This window comes from Electrona antarctica, assembly GCF_951216825.1.
Source record: "Electrona antarctica genome assembly, chromosome: 8".
In the NCBI taxonomy this organism is placed as follows: domain Eukaryota; kingdom Metazoa; phylum Chordata; class Actinopteri; order Myctophiformes; family Myctophidae; genus Electrona; species Electrona antarctica.
Genome location: NC_136789.1, coordinates 834,413 through 850,000, shown reverse-complemented (window position 1 = coordinate 850,000; position 15,588 = coordinate 834,413). Strand labels below are relative to the sequence as shown.

The 15,588-nt window shown below is 38.0% G+C and overlaps 1 protein-coding gene across 1 annotated transcript in view; it reads right to left on the bottom strand.

Annotated features, from left to right (window-relative positions):
• The window catches only part of cfap54 (cilia and flagella associated 54), a gene marked incomplete at its 5' end in the record, with an annotated part of 67,688 nt that overhangs the window by 6,296 nt on the left and 45,804 nt on the right, over positions 1 to 15,588 (bottom strand). Inside the window, 17 exons of the mRNA XM_079507383.1 lie at positions 404 to 527; positions 620 to 721; positions 1,074 to 1,170; positions 1,370 to 1,478; positions 1,990 to 2,271; positions 2,558 to 2,678; positions 2,815 to 2,961; positions 3,173 to 3,330; positions 4,000 to 4,141; positions 4,271 to 4,349; positions 4,503 to 4,657; positions 5,502 to 5,656; positions 5,740 to 5,881; positions 6,301 to 6,348; positions 6,528 to 6,647; positions 6,915 to 7,001; positions 7,406 to 7,591. Of these exons, the coding sequence (XP_079363509.1) occupies positions 404 to 527; positions 620 to 721; positions 1,074 to 1,170; positions 1,370 to 1,478; positions 1,990 to 2,271; positions 2,558 to 2,678; positions 2,815 to 2,961; positions 3,173 to 3,330; positions 4,000 to 4,141; positions 4,271 to 4,349; positions 4,503 to 4,657; positions 5,502 to 5,656; positions 5,740 to 5,881; positions 6,301 to 6,348; positions 6,528 to 6,647; positions 6,915 to 7,001; positions 7,406 to 7,591 (2,254 nt within the window). The remainder of the gene's footprint in view (positions 1 to 403; positions 528 to 619; positions 722 to 1,073; positions 1,171 to 1,369; positions 1,479 to 1,989; positions 2,272 to 2,557; positions 2,679 to 2,814; positions 2,962 to 3,172; positions 3,331 to 3,999; positions 4,142 to 4,270; positions 4,350 to 4,502; positions 4,658 to 5,501; positions 5,657 to 5,739; positions 5,882 to 6,300; positions 6,349 to 6,527; positions 6,648 to 6,914; positions 7,002 to 7,405; positions 7,592 to 15,588) is intronic.

Sequence of the window (15,588 nt, the reverse complement as noted above, 5' to 3'; positions counted from 1 at the left end):
GGTCTCCCTGCTCTTCTACTGAGACATTTACATCCTGTGTCTAGGTTGGACATGACCTTTTACAATTTACACCATCCTGTTTCTGACACGAATCTTGACACAACTTTTGACATAAGGGTCAAAATTTAATTTCTCCCCTGATCAAGCTCTTTTAGCTCAGTGGTAAAAATGTCAGCCCTTGCACAGGAGACTGGGGTTCAAATCCGAGGTAGAACAGGAAAGTTACATAGTGGATATTTATCCTCAACCACTTACAGTAAGCCCTAGATCTACTTTGTCATACGACAAATAGCCGATCTACAAGCTCAAACGTGTCGATGTGTGCCGTGAGTCTTTCGATAGATTGTCTATTTTAGCTATGTTTGAAAACAAAAAGACTTGATGGAACATGCGTTAGCGTTACCACAAGAGTTGAGCAGGTCATTGATGGCAAAGTCAGGCAGGGCTTGGAGTGACGTTTTGGACAACACTCCACTGGTCCCTATGGAACCACACAGCTTCCCACAGCCACACATGGCCTTCCATGCCTGGACATATTGTTATGATACATAGTTATCATACTGGAACTATGAAGTTCCATTAATAATAATAATAATAATATTAGCAGTATAGTACAGACCATGGCAGCTCCTCGGAGGCAGATCCAGAACAGCATGAGGCATCCTTCTGTCTCAGTCAGCCCTCTGTTCACGATGGCCACCAAACGCTTCCAGGAGGAGAGCTGGAATACCCAAAATGTCAAATTGAAATGTAGAGTATGTACCTGTATAAGGGTCTGATCATGCAGGATGTGCTTTAGATGCTCAGTGCTTTTTGTGTTTTATCTCTCTATGTGCCGTGCGTTTCTCGAGGAGACAAGTTGAAAAACGCCATAGCTAAATGTAGTCAGGGGTTTGCTTAGCCACGGCAAGGGAAAAGGGTACAGCCAGCTGCTCTGTAGGCTTCAGTGTGGTGCTGGCTGCTTTCTGCCTCCTGCAAAACGCATCCTGTGTGATCAGGCCACAAGACTATCAAAACTAAATCATTATGTTATTCTATTTCCTACTGCTGTATGTGATTATATACAAACATACTTTCTTTTGAGACAGAGGGGCAGGAGTCTTGTGTGGGGCATGCTGCCAATCATGAAGGAAAAGAAGTGCAATCTCCATGTAACTCTCACGAAGCATCCTGCAGTGCACAAACACACAAATACACAAGTACGCACGCACGCACGCACGCACGCACGCACGCACGCACGCACGCACGCACGCACGCACGCAGAGAGAGAGAGGGATAGAGAAGACAGAGAACCTGAAGTAAATACATTCAGACAGACAATCAGAGAGATATGATGGACACATGATGGACAGACACAGACTGTACGTACGGCAGGTGAGGACAGTGTCTCGTCGAAGATTGGATGCACTCTAGGAATGTTTCAGCAACCTCCTGGCGCTTTACATGACTGAGATATCTCAGACTTCGCTCCACAGAACCTTGACACACGTGTGCGTGTACACAATGATGAATTACACTGATTGAATTAATTACATTGATAAATGACTGTACATACATTAATGGCTTCCATTTCTACATGCAACAGAGAACAATTATTGTACTGTAAAGTTAACAAATCCACAGGATCTTTTCTTTCTTAAATGAGAATACTGCTATGAATTGCTGTTGATTGTGAATATGAACCTACAGTTCTTTAGAGCAGTTTTACATGAAGTGGGGGACAACATTATTGAAAGGAATTCAAACAAGGCACTCGAGAGTCGAGACTGGACAGACAGATGTGAACATTTTTAGAGGTATTACATCTTTGACACACCTACATTTAGAAATTAAATGACAGTCATTACACAGTTGTTCAAATAAATGCTCCGAATCAAATTTCCATTAACATCACATGTTCATAACAGCACACATAAACACGCACACAAACATACACACGCACACAAACACGCACGCACACCACACACGCACGCAAAGACATCTACTCACCACAGCAGTAGAGCAGGTGGGTGTCCAGCTGTATGTCTCTATAGGCACAGGACCGTGAGAGTATCAGTGCTGACCGCAGTACCCGGTGGGCATGGTGCCAGGTCTGGACCACAGCAGCACTGGGGACAATGCGGGGCACCTGGAAGGGGCTGGACATGGGGGTCTGCGTGCAGTCTGTGTCCTGGGAGGTGCTCGTAGTCTGGCTGGGGCACTGCTCAGGGGCGGACTCTGGTGTTTGGGCAGAGATGGGTCTCTCTGTGGCCCTCAGAGCCAGGATATGACCTGGGAGAAGAGGAACAAAACAGACCTGCATTAAACTGTTGATGGATAGTGGTTCATGGCTTAATCCAACCTTCCACTTTGTGCAGCCTGATGTATTGGCCATACACTGTGTCAGAAACACCAGCAAATCAGGCAGAATTGCTCAATTTCCAATCGTAATCTAGGGTTATCCAACCTTGGCGTCTGCTAAAATACCTGAATTGTAGTTGTAATTTCAGCAGCTTACAATGAGGTGAATAGCATCACCATGTGCCTTTTAGTTTTTATTTTCTTGCAGAATACGTACCGATGCGCAGGGTAGTTTCAGCCAGCAGGGACAGGTGAGGCAGATAGATGTTGATTAGACCAGGTGGAGGGAAGCACACTCTTCCACCATCCAGCTCTACACACTGGCCAAACACACACAGCTGGAGAAACATATATGGAGACCAGGGAGGGAAGAGTGACGATATGGTGAAATTTAGCCAGTGTGTGTGTGTGTGTGTGTGTGTGTGTGTGTGTGTGTGTGTGTGTGTGTGTGTGTGTGTGTAGTCGCGTACGCACCTGCTGCTGTAGTAGTTTCTGGGTGAGCTCCAGTAGTTTGGTGCTGTCCGTTCCTCTCATGTCACTCAGCAGCATGGTGGCCCGTGCCAGAGTCACACTGGAACCAGGTGGCATGCGCGTCCTCCCTGACAGCAGGCCCACTGCCTCCTACACAGGCACAGGCACAGTGTGTATGTGTGTGTGTGTGTGTGTGTGTGTGTGTGTGTGTGTGTGTGTGTGTGTGTGCGCGCACGTGCGTGCGTGCGTGGGTGCGTGCGTGCGTGGGTGCGTGCGTGTATACGTGCTTGTATACGTGCGTGTGTGCGTGCATGCATGCATGCGTACGTGTGTGTGCGTGTGTGTGTGTGTGAGTCTGTACCTGTAGTAGTGACATCCTGTCGTCAGCCTGTGCTCTGTATATGTGCAGAGAAGCTCCTTCTAGCAGCAGCAGAGCCTGTGTATCTGGGTCTCTCCATGATGCACACTCCTCAAGACTGTCCTCTAACACCCGCATCGCCTCAATATGACTGTCTTTACCTACACATTTTCATTAATTCAGTCGACAAATACAGTACAAAGCTAAAAAGAAAATGCCATAAACACGGGGGGTACAAAACAACAATATACAGACCTATTTAAGGTTCATGGCTTCAGCACAGAAATTTAGAAACAAAACACGCAACAAGACATTGCCTACAGCAGGGTGTGCACTACTAGATCATGGATACACAATAGCTACGGTAGCAGGTGTTTTCACCATATAATATGGCGACTACCATTATTAGATGATATAGAGCAAAACCTTGCTCACTGGTTAGCCTTCCTGTTTGTGCAGCTCTACCATCTGCAAATCATCTTGCTACCAGCCTGTGTATGTGAGCTAGGCTAACAAATAAGCCTACTTGTAGCATCACATTATCGATACCCAAGCTGCGAGACTGCATTCATAACAGGTTGGTAATTCAGTAGCTCAGTAGCCCAAGCTGGGTTGGAAGTAAGTAAGTACTAAGTAGTAATTAAGTAAGTGAGCAGTTTGAACATATCAAGCTTGACCGGCATGTGCACGTGTGCGTGAACACACACACACACACACACACACACACACACACACACACACACACACACACACACACACACACACACACACACACACACACACACACACACACACACACACACACACACACACACACACACACAGTAGACCTGGGAAGATGGCGGCGCCAGGGATGTGTGCAACCAGGCTGCGGAGCAGAGCCAGTCGACATTGCAGCCACAGAGCAGTTCCCATCCTCTCTCTGGCCTCAACCGCCCTGGGACTGTCTTCTCCTGGCGTCAACACATTGGTCTGTGGACAATAATACACACAAACGCCTCAATGTTGAGTACCATCCATTAAGTTGATTGTTGTGGGGTTAGGGTTAATCCTGCTTTGTGTGTTAAGGTGTGTGTGTGCGTGCGTGCACGTGTGTGTTACCTCTTCATCAGATGAGGATCGCTGTACAATGACAGGTGACGTCTGCAGCAGCACCAGGGACAACACTGCCATGTCAGCACTAGAACACGGCAAACAGTAATGGTTAGGACATACACTGTACACATAACGGAAGAAACACAAGAAGATCACACACACACACACACACACACACACACACACACAAATACACACTTGGGTACTGTTAATAAAGTAATCAATCAATCAAACACACCTAAGAGCAGCTCGTCCTTGCATTAGGTACAGTTTGGCCATGAGCAGGTTGGCTTCGATGTTCAGCTCCAGTTCCTCTGCATTGCTGTGGGTCTGTGGAACCTGCTGCTGGGAACTGGAGGTCAGTAAATGAAACGCACCTTCCAACAAAAGAAACTGCAACAGAGCCAATGAGAGAGGAAGAGGAGCAAAGGTAGAAGAGAGGAGATGAGAAGGTATAAGGTAACAACAGGTTACAGTGGTTATATAGCAAAAGTGTTGCTGCCCCTTTGTATTAGTTTGTCTTTCCCCCCGGGGTTGGCAGTGACGGTGAAATGTCCCAAGAGAGCAAGGAAGTACGATGTGCGTGAAGAGATCAGTCTAGGTCGAGCCTGATTGCAAATAAAATACTTCATTAGAGAGATCCAGGGCTGTACAGACAAAGGCAAACGTTCGACCTGGTGATATTCTAAATTCAATATAGGGTGTACAATTCAGAGATTTAAAAAAGGAACTGCAATGCAGAACCAAAGCAAAGACCTTGTGGTGGTCCTTCATATTGGGTATCAAGAATGGTTTCCAAAGCAGTGGGTGTGGGTTTGTTAGCGTCCGTTTTCTCTTCTGTTCTAGATGATCCTTTATAGATGTCACCACTCACCAGACATACAGTATGAGTAGGTGGATCTGATCGAGATGTACAGTATATATCAATTCAGGAAGTGACAATTGAGTACCACAGACGAAAAACAGTCTAAGTCCAAATTTCAGACTGACCCCTCCACGAAAAGGCGTTGTTGTCCTGAACCCTTATCTATCATTTATATATTATGGATCAATAGTGTGGACTTAGACTGTTATTCGTCTGTGGTACTCAATTTTTAACCTAAGTCCCTTTTTATTATGCATTCTGTGTATTTAGAGTTTGCTTCCGCAAATGCAGAATTGTCATCACGCAAACATTTCCGCATTATGCCTGACTTTACATGTCAAGCAAATTGAGCCTTGTCCTCCAGCACTCTACCTTTAGCCTTTCTGGGGTGAGCTTGTCCTTTTGACAATCAAGAACCAGTCCTTTGGGATCCTCTGTCTTGACATCGGATCCCTGTCCGCGTGGCAGTGGGCCATCTGAGCACCCTTGGCCTTTTGTGTTGATATGAGCTTCACAATCATGGAACTCTGGAAGACATGGTTGTACCAATGTTTTTCGACACAATCTGAAACACTTAAACAAAGCATGCGTTCATCGTGTGCCCACCAACCTGCTGAAGGAAGGCTGTGTATGGTGCTGCTGAGTGCCAGGACCAGTTGGACCCGGGCCAGGTTGAGCCGTTGGCACAGTATGGATCCATACAGCTTCTGCACTTCCGGAGCTGCTCTATGGTTCACAAGGTCCTCCAGAGCCTAAACCCAAACCAGGCATATCACATACACACTACTACACTACTGGTGAATGCCATCTCCTTGTGCACACTGCTGGCCAAACGTTTGATTTTGCAACAAAGGAAATCAGAATCTAGCCCTCTATTCCAGCAGTGGCTTAGACTAGAGACTTGGGTAATGTGCTTCTATAGAGCGTCGCAGTCCCACCCCCTTTCATGACAACGAGCGGCCCGGAAGAGAATTTCCCATTCATTTTTCCCATAGTCGTTTCAGAAATTATTTAAAGACCTGCCAACTCGGATGGTGACAAATCATGACAATAAACAAAAAGATTGTTTTGTTTTCCTCCCACGTGAATGTGACTGATCTAAAATCATGTTCTGGAAAAATTGTGTGTGTGTGTAAGTAAGTAAGTAAGTAAGTAAGTAAGTAAGTAGTACCTGACTGTTGTCTAGGAGAGACTTGTTGCTGTAGAAACTTCTCATGGGCTGGGTGCAGGTGTCAGAGGTCAGAGACAGGGGTTAGTGGGATAGGGATAGTGACAAGAAATTACAGGTTGAAGCTGGTTGATGCTGGTACAAAGTTCAGTGTGTGTGTGTGCGTGCGTGCGTGCGTGCGTGCGTGCGTGCGTGCGTGCGTGCGTGCGTGCGTGCGTGTCTGTCCATACCTGGGATTCATCAACGTGGAAGTTGCATCCATGAGGTAGAAGTATCCCCTTCCCCTGGATGAGTTCACCTGCCTCCTTGAAGGCTGGACTGAAAAGACGTAGCTCAGTCAGGGCACGGACCTAAGCGCGCACACACACACACACACACACACACACACACACACACACACACACACACACACACACACACACACACACACACACACACACACACACACACACACACACACACACACACACACACACACACACACACACACACACACACACACACACACACACGAGGTTAGAAATAAAATACAACCTGATACCAGTTAAATGGAACATAAATTAGAACAAAGTGCACACACGCACACACACGACATGCGAGCACAAATGCTCTCAGACCTTCAGTATTTTTCCTTCAGCAGTCCGCTGTGGGTCTCTGCAAACGGTCCCGACAAAATATATGTAGAGGGCCAGCATGGGCAGCAGCTGAAATCACAACCTGGTGTTACTGAGTGAGTGCTTGACAATGTCAAAAAAGCATCTGAAGCAGATGGCACACTGGATTGTACCGTATATATATTGTAGTGCGTACATAGTGTGTACATATCGCATCCATCGGGAGAGGTAACAACAGACACAAAACTGGCAGATTATAGCTATAACAGTTATAACAGTTATCTTTTTACAGTAGCTTTAACATATTTTGTATTCACCAGATATCCTGTGACTCGGCAAAAAATAAATAAACAAACCACAATACAGTTCTATTCCAGTAATCTGTCAAACCTGGAGGAAAGATATGGATACACGTATGAGATGTATTGTATCTGTACAGTATGTACATATATGGGTATGAATATACTGTATGTAGAGTACATGTGTGTGTGTACCGTGACATAATGTCCTGCTGTGTACAGCCAGTGGCAGAGGAAGCTGAGGCAGCTGATGGTGGTGCCTGGGTGTGCTCTGCGGGGCTCAGAGAACAGGTCCACCCCAGGGAGCAGCTCATCTCCAACCCTGTGCGAGGCGTACCACAGGTCACACTGGGCCTGGGGCAGTGAGCAGCACAACACACACTGAGGAGGAGAGAGTTGGATTGGGGTTTAACACACTGGTTCTTGGGGTGGGGTCGGGAGACTCCCAGGGGTCCTTGAGAGGGTTCCAGGGGTCCCCATAATTAAATGATTCATATTTAGGAACCAAATGGAGCCTGGCTTGCGGGTCTGTAAATCTGACTGTATGAAGAAGAAAAAATCACACCCTTGTGAAGTGAGTGAGTATCATCGTACATCATCATGACGTACAATTCTCCATTCTTTGTCAATGGGAATTTAATGTTTGTGTAGGACAAAAATAGACATAAAGCCGATTTGCTCAGACACTATGACGTAAAATTCTCCATTCATTGTCAATGGGAATTAAATGTTTGTGTAGGACGAAGTTTCCTAAATTCACTTAAAGCTGAATATAGGAGGGGCTAGCGCTCCTCAAAAAGTGAGCGGCGCTCTTATCATCGTACATCATACATCATCTCATTCCGGCCAATGAGAATTTGCGTCTTCACCTTCGTCTTCAATGTTTGTGTTACGCAATGTTTGTGTTTACACACACGTTCAAAAGATCAAAACTGGACATAGGAGGGAACTAAAGAGTTACATTTAGCTCATTTGGGGTCCCACAGATAAAGAAATATCAACTGGGTGTCTGTGGCCTAATGCATATCAAAGTGGGGGTTCTGGAAATGAAGACGGTTGATAATCACTGGTTTACGGCCAAGCTACACCAGGCTTTTCTCGCGCGTTTACCCTAAACGCGCGGCCCGCGCGTGCGTTTTTGAGTGGTGTAAACCACTCCTACAACTGGCTTTTGTGTGCAGAAAAAAATGAGCATGGTTGCTATGTTCAAAATAATTTCTGACGTAACGAAATCATACCCGGGTGAACTGGATGACCGTAGCAACCATGTTCATTTCTGCACAAAAAAAGCCAGTTGTGAAAACACATCCGGGTGTGATTTTTTATTCTATTTAGGCCTGACGGCGAAATTTAAAAAATGTCTTTTTTTATTCTATTTAGGCCTGACGGCGAAAGTTAAAAAATGTCTTTTTTTTATTCTATTTAGGCCTGACGGTGAAAGTTAAAAAAATTATTTTTTTATTCTATTTAGGCCTGACGGCGAAATTTAAAAAATGTCTTTTTATTCTATTTAGGCCTGACGGCGAAATTTAAAAAAAATATTTTTTATTCTATTTAGGCCTGACGGCGAAATTTAAAAAATGTCTTTTTTTATTCTATTTAGGCCTGACGGCGAAATTTAAAAAATGTCTTTTTTTATTCTATTTAGGCCTGACGGCGAAATTTAAAAAATGTATTTTTTTATTCTATTTAGGCCTGACGGCGAAATTTAAAAAATGTATTTTTTTATTCTATTTAGGCCTGACGGCGAAATTTAAAAAATGTATTTTTTTATTCTATTTAGGCCTGACGGCGAAATTTAAAAAATGTCTTTTTTTATTCTATTTAGGCCTGACGGCGAAATTTAAAAAATGTCTTTTTTATTCTATTTAGGCCTGACGGCGAAATTTAAAAAAGGTCTTTTTTTATTCTATTTAGGCCTGACGGCGAAATTAAAAAAAAAAAAAATTGTATTCTATTTAGGCCTGACGGCAAAATTTAAAAAATGTCTTTTTTTATTCTATTTAGGCCTGACGGCGAAATTTAAAAAATGTCTTTTTATTCTATTTAGGCCTGACGGCGAAATTTTAAAAATGTATATTTTTATTCTATTTAGGCCTGCCGGCGAAATTTTAAAAATGTCTTTTTTTATTCTATTTAGGCCTGACGGCGAAATTTAAAAAGTCTTTTTTTATTCTATTTAGGCCTGACAGCGAAATTTAAAAAGTATTTTTTTATTCTATTTAGGCTTGACGGCGAAATTTAAAAAATGTATTTTTATTCTATTTAGGCCTGACGGCAAAATTTAAAAAATGTCTTTTTTTATTCTATTTAGGCCTGACGGCGAAATTTAAAAAGTGTCTTTTTATTCTATTTAGGCCTGACGGCGAAATTTAAAAAAAATATTTTTTTATTCTATTTAGGCCTGACGGCGAAATTTAAAAAAATTATTTTTTTATTCTATTTAGGCCTGACGGCGAAATTAAAAAAATGTATTTTTTTATTCTATTTAGGCCTGACGGCGAAATTTAAAAAATGTATTTTTTTATTCTATTTAGGCCTGACGGCGAAATTTAAAAAATGTATTTTTTTATTCTATTTAGGCCTGACGGGGAAATTTAAAAAATGTCTTTTTTTATTCTATTTAGGCCTGACGGCGAAATTTAAAAAATGTCTTTTTTTATTCTATTTAGGCCTGACGGCGAAATTTAAAAAATGTATTTTTTTATTCTATTTAGGCCTGACGGCGAAATTTAAAAAATGTATTTTTTTATTCTATTTAGGCCTGACGGCGAAATTTAAAAAAATGTATTTTTTTATTCTATTTAGGCCTGACGGCGAAATTTAAAAAATGTCTTTTTTTATTCTATTTAGGCCTGACGGCGAAATTTAAAAAATATATTTTTTTATTCTATTTAGGCCTGACGGCGAAATTAAAAAAAATGTCTTTTTATTCTATTTAGGCCTGACGGCGAAATTTAAAAAATGTCTTTTTTTATTCTATTTAGGCCTGACGGCGAAAGTTAAAAAATGTCTTTTTTTATTCTATTTAGGCCTGACGGCGAAATTAAAAAAATGTCTTTTTCTATTCTATTTAGGCCTGACGGCGAAATTTAAAAAATGTCTTTTTTTATTCTATTTAGGCCTGACGGCGAAAGTTAAAAAATGTCTTTTTTTATTCTATTTAGGCCTGACGGCGAAATTAAAAAAATGTCTTTTTCTATTCTATTTAGGCCTGACGGCGAAATTTAAAAAATGTCTTTTTATTCTATTTAGGCCTGACGGCGAAATTTAAAAAATTTCTTTTTTTATTCTATTTAGGCCTGACGGCGAAAGTTAAAAAATGTCTTTTTTTATTCTATTTAGGCCTGACGGCGAAATTTAAAAAATGTATTTTTCTATTCTATTTAGGCCTGACGGCGAAATTTAAAAAATTTCTTTTTATTCTATTTAGGCCTGACGGCGAAATTTAAAAAATGTATTTTTTTATTCTATTTAGGCCTGACGGCGAAATTTAAAAAATGTCTTTTTTTATTCTATTTAGGCCTGACGGCGAAATTTAAAAAATGTCTTTTTTTATTCTATTTAGGCCTGACGGCGAAATTTAAAAAATGTATTTTTTTATTCTATTTAGGCCTGACGGCGAAATTTATTTTTTTTTATTTTTTTATTCTATTTAGGCCTGACGGCGAAATTTAAAAAATGTCTTTTTTTATTCTATTTAGGCCTGACGGCGAAATTTAAAAAATATATTTTTTTATTCTATTTAGGCCTGACGGCGAAATTAAAAAAAATGTCTTTTTATTCTATTTAGGCCTGACGGCGAAATTTAAAAAATGTCTTTTTTTATTCTATTTAGGCCTGACGGCGAAATTTAAAAAATGTCTTTTTATTCTATTTAGGCCTGACGGCGAAATTTAAAAAAAATATTTTTTATTCTATTTAGGCCTGACGGCGAAATTTAAAAAATGTCTTTTTTTATTCTATTTAGGCCTGACGGCGAAATTTAAAAAATGTCTTTTTTTATTCTATTTAGGCCTGACGGCGAAATTTAAAAAATGTATTTTTTTATTCTATTTAGGCCTGACGGCGAAATTTAAAAAATGTATTTTTTTATTCTATTTAGGCCTGACGGCGAAATTTAAAAAATGTATTTTTTTATTCTATTTAGGCCTGACGGCGAAATTTAAAAAATGTCTTTTTTTATTCTATTTAGGCCTGACGGCGAAATTTAAAAAATGTCTTTTTTATTCTATTTAGGCCTGACGGCGAAATTTAAAAAAGGTCTTTTTTTATTCTATTTAGGCCTGACGGCGAAATTAAAAAAAAAAAAAATTGTATTCTATTTAGGCCTGACGGCAAAATTTAAAAAATGTCTTTTTTTATTCTATTTAGGCCTGACGGCGAAATTTAAAAAATGTCTTTTTATTCTATTTAGGCCTGACGGCGAAATTTTAAAAATGTATATTTTTATTCTATTTAGGCCTGCCGGCGAAATTTTAAAAATGTCTTTTTTTATTCTATTTAGGCCTGACGGCGAAATTTAAAAAGTCTTTTTTTATTCTATTTAGGCCTGACAGCGAAATTTAAAAAGTATTTTTTTATTCTATTTAGGCTTGACGGCGAAATTTAAAAAATGTCTTTTTATTCTATTTAGGCCTGACGGCGAAATTTAAAAAAAATATTTTTTTATTCTATTTAGGCCTGACGGCGAAATTTAAAAAAATTATTTTTTTATTCTATTTAGGCCTGACGGCGAAATTAAAAAAATGTATTTTTTTATTCTATTTAGGCCTGACGGCGAAATTTAAAAAATGTATTTTTTTATTCTATTTAGGCCTGACGGCGAAATTTAAAAAATGTATTTTTTTATTCTATTTAGGCCTGACGGGGAAATTTAAAAAATGTCTTTTTTTATTCTATTTAGGCCTGACGGCGAAATTTAAAAAATGTCTTTTTTTATTCTATTTAGGCCTGACGGCGAAATTTAAAAAATGTATTTTTTTATTCTATTTAGGCCTGACGGCGAAATTTAAAAAATGTATTTTTTTATTCTATTTAGGCCTGACGGCGAAATTTAAAAAAATGTATTTTTTTATTCTATTTAGGCCTGACGGCGAAATTTAAAAAATGTCTTTTTTTATTCTATTTAGGCCTGACGGCGAAATTTAAAAAATATATTTTTTTATTCTATTTAGGCCTGACGGCGAAATTAAAAAAAATGTCTTTTTATTCTATTTAGGCCTGACGGCGAAATTTAAAAAATGTCTTTTTTTATTCTATTTAGGCCTGACGGCGAAAGTTAAAAAATGTCTTTTTTTATTCTATTTAGGCCTGACGGCGAAATTAAAAAAATGTCTTTTTCTATTCTATTTAGGCCTGACGGCGAAATTTAAAAAATGTCTTTTTTTATTCTATTTAGGCCTGACGGCGAAAGTTAAAAAATGTCTTTTTTTATTCTATTTAGGCCTGACGGCGAAATTAAAAAAATGTCTTTTTCTATTCTATTTAGGCCTGACGGCGAAATTTAAAAAATGTCTTTTTATTCTATTTAGGCCTGACGGCGAAATTTAAAAAATTTCTTTTTTTATTCTATTTAGGCCTGACGGCGAAAGTTAAAAAATGTCTTTTTTTATTCTATTTAGGCCTGACGGCGAAATTTAAAAAATGTATTTTTCTATTCTATTTAGGCCTGACGGCGAAATTTAAAAAATTTCTTTTTATTCTATTTAGGCCTGACGGCGAAATTTAAAAAATGTATTTTTTTATTCTATTTAGGCCTGACGGCGAAATTTAAAAAATGTCTTTTTTTATTCTATTTAGGCCTGACGGCGAAATTTAAAAAATGTCTTTTTTTATTCTATTTAGGCCTGACGGCGAAATTTAAAAAATGTATTTTTTTATTCTATTTAGGCCTGACGGCGAAATTTATTTTTTTTTATTTTTTTATTCTATTTAGGCCTGACGGCGAAATTTAAAAAATGTCTTTTTTTATTCTATTTAGGCCTGACGGCGAAATTTAAAAAATATATTTTTTTATTCTATTTAGGCCTGACGGCGAAATTAAAAAAAATGTCTTTTTATTCTATTTAGGCCTGACGGCGAAATTTAAAAAATGTCTTTTTTTATTCTATTTAGGCCTGACGGCGAAATTTAAAAAATGTCTTTTTATTCTATTTAGGCCTGACGGCGAAATTTAAAAAAAATATTTTTTATTCTATTTAGGCCTGACGGCGAAATTTAAAAAATGTCTTTTTTTATTCTATTTAGGCCTGACGGCGAAATTTAAAAAATGTCTTTTTTTATTCTATTTAGGCCTGACGGCGAAATTTAAAAAATGTATTTTTTTATTCTATTTAGGCCTGACGGCGAAATTTAAAAAATGTATTTTTTTATTCTATTTAGGCCTGACGGCGAAATTTAAAAAATGTATTTTTTTATTCTATTTAGGCCTGACGGCGAAATTTAAAAAATGTCTTTTTTTATTCTATTTAGGCCTGACGGCGAAATTTAAAAAATGTCTTTTTTATTCTATTTAGGCCTGACGGCGAAATTTAAAAAAGGTCTTTTTTTATTCTATTTAGGCCTGACGGCGAAATTAAAAAAAAAAAAAATTGTATTCTATTTAGGCCTGACGGCAAAATTTAAAAAATGTCTTTTTTTATTCTATTTAGGCCTGACGGCGAAATTTAAAAAATGTCTTTTTATTCTATTTAGGCCTGACGGCGAAATTTTAAAAATGTATATTTTTATTCTATTTAGGCCTGCCGGCGAAATTTTAAAAATGTCTTTTTTTATTCTATTTAGGCCTGACGGCGAAATTTAAAAAGTCTTTTTTTATTCTATTTAGGCCTGACAGCGAAATTTAAAAAGTATTTTTTTATTCTATTTAGGCTTGACGGCGAAATTTAAAAAATGTCTTTTTATTCTATTTAGGCCTGACGGCGAAATTTAAAAAATGTCTTTTTTTATTCTATTTAGGCCTGACGGCGAAATTTAAAAAGTGTCTTTTTATTCTATTTAGGCCTGACGGCGAAATTTAAAAAAAATATTTTTTTATTCTATTTAGGCCTGACGGCGAAATTTAAAAAAATTATTTTTTTATTCTATTTAGGCCTGACGGCGAAATTAAAAAAATGTATTTTTTTATTCTATTTAGGCCTGACGGCGAAATTTAAAAAATGTATTTTTTTATTCTATTTAGGCCTGACGGCGAAATTTAAAAAATGTATTTTTTTATTCTATTTAGGCCTGACGGGGAAATTTAAAAAATGTCTTTTTTTATTCTATTTAGGCCTGACGGCGAAATTTAAAAAATGTCTTTTTTTATTCTATTTAGGCCTGACGGCGAAATTTAAAAAATGTATTTTTTTATTCTATTTAGGCCTGACGGCGAAATTTAAAAAATTTATTTTTTTATTCTATTTAGGCCTGACGGCGAAATTTAAAAAAATGTATTTTTTTATTCTATTTAGGCCTGACGGCGAAATTTAAAAAATGTCTTTTTTTATTCTATTTAGGCCTGACGGCGAAATTTAAAAAATATATTTTTTTATTCTATTTAGGCCTGACGGCGAAATTAAAAAAAATGTCTTTTTATTCTATTTAGGCCTGACGGCGAAATTTAAAAAATGTCTTTTTTTATTCTATTTAGGCCTGACGGCGAAAGTTAAAAAATGTCTTTTTTTATTCTATTTAGGCCTGACGGCGAAATTAAAAAAATGTCTTTTTCTATTCTATTTAGGCCTGACGGCGAAATTTAAAAAATGTCTTTTTTTATTCTATTTAGGCCTGACGGCGAAAGTTAAAAAATGTCTTTTTTTATTCTATTTAGGCCTGACGGCGAAATTTAAAAAATATATTTTTTTATTCTATTTAGGCCTGACGGCGAAATTAAAAAAAATGTCTTTTTATTCTATTTAGGCCTGACGGCGAAATTTAAAAAATGTCTTTTTTTATTCTATTTAGGCCTGACGGCGAAAGTTAAAAAATGTCTTTTTTTATTCTATTTAGGCCTGACGGCGAAATTAAAAAAATGTCTTTTTCTATTCTATTTAGGCCTGACGGCGAAATTTAAAAAATGTCTTTTTTTATTCTATTTAGGCCTGACGGCGAAAGTTAAAAAATGTCTTTTTTTATTCTATTTAGGCCTGACGGCGAAATTAAAAAAATGTCTTTTTCTATTCTATTTAGGCCTGACGGCGAAATTTAAAAAATGTCTTTTTATTCTATTTAGGCCTGACGGCGAAATTTAAAAAATGTCTTTTTTTATTCTATTTAGGCCTGACGGCGAAAGTTAAAAAATGTCTTTTTTTATTCTATTTAGGCCTGACGGCGAAATTTAAAAAATGTATTTTTCTATTCTATTTAGGCCTGACGGCGAAATTTAAAAAATGTCT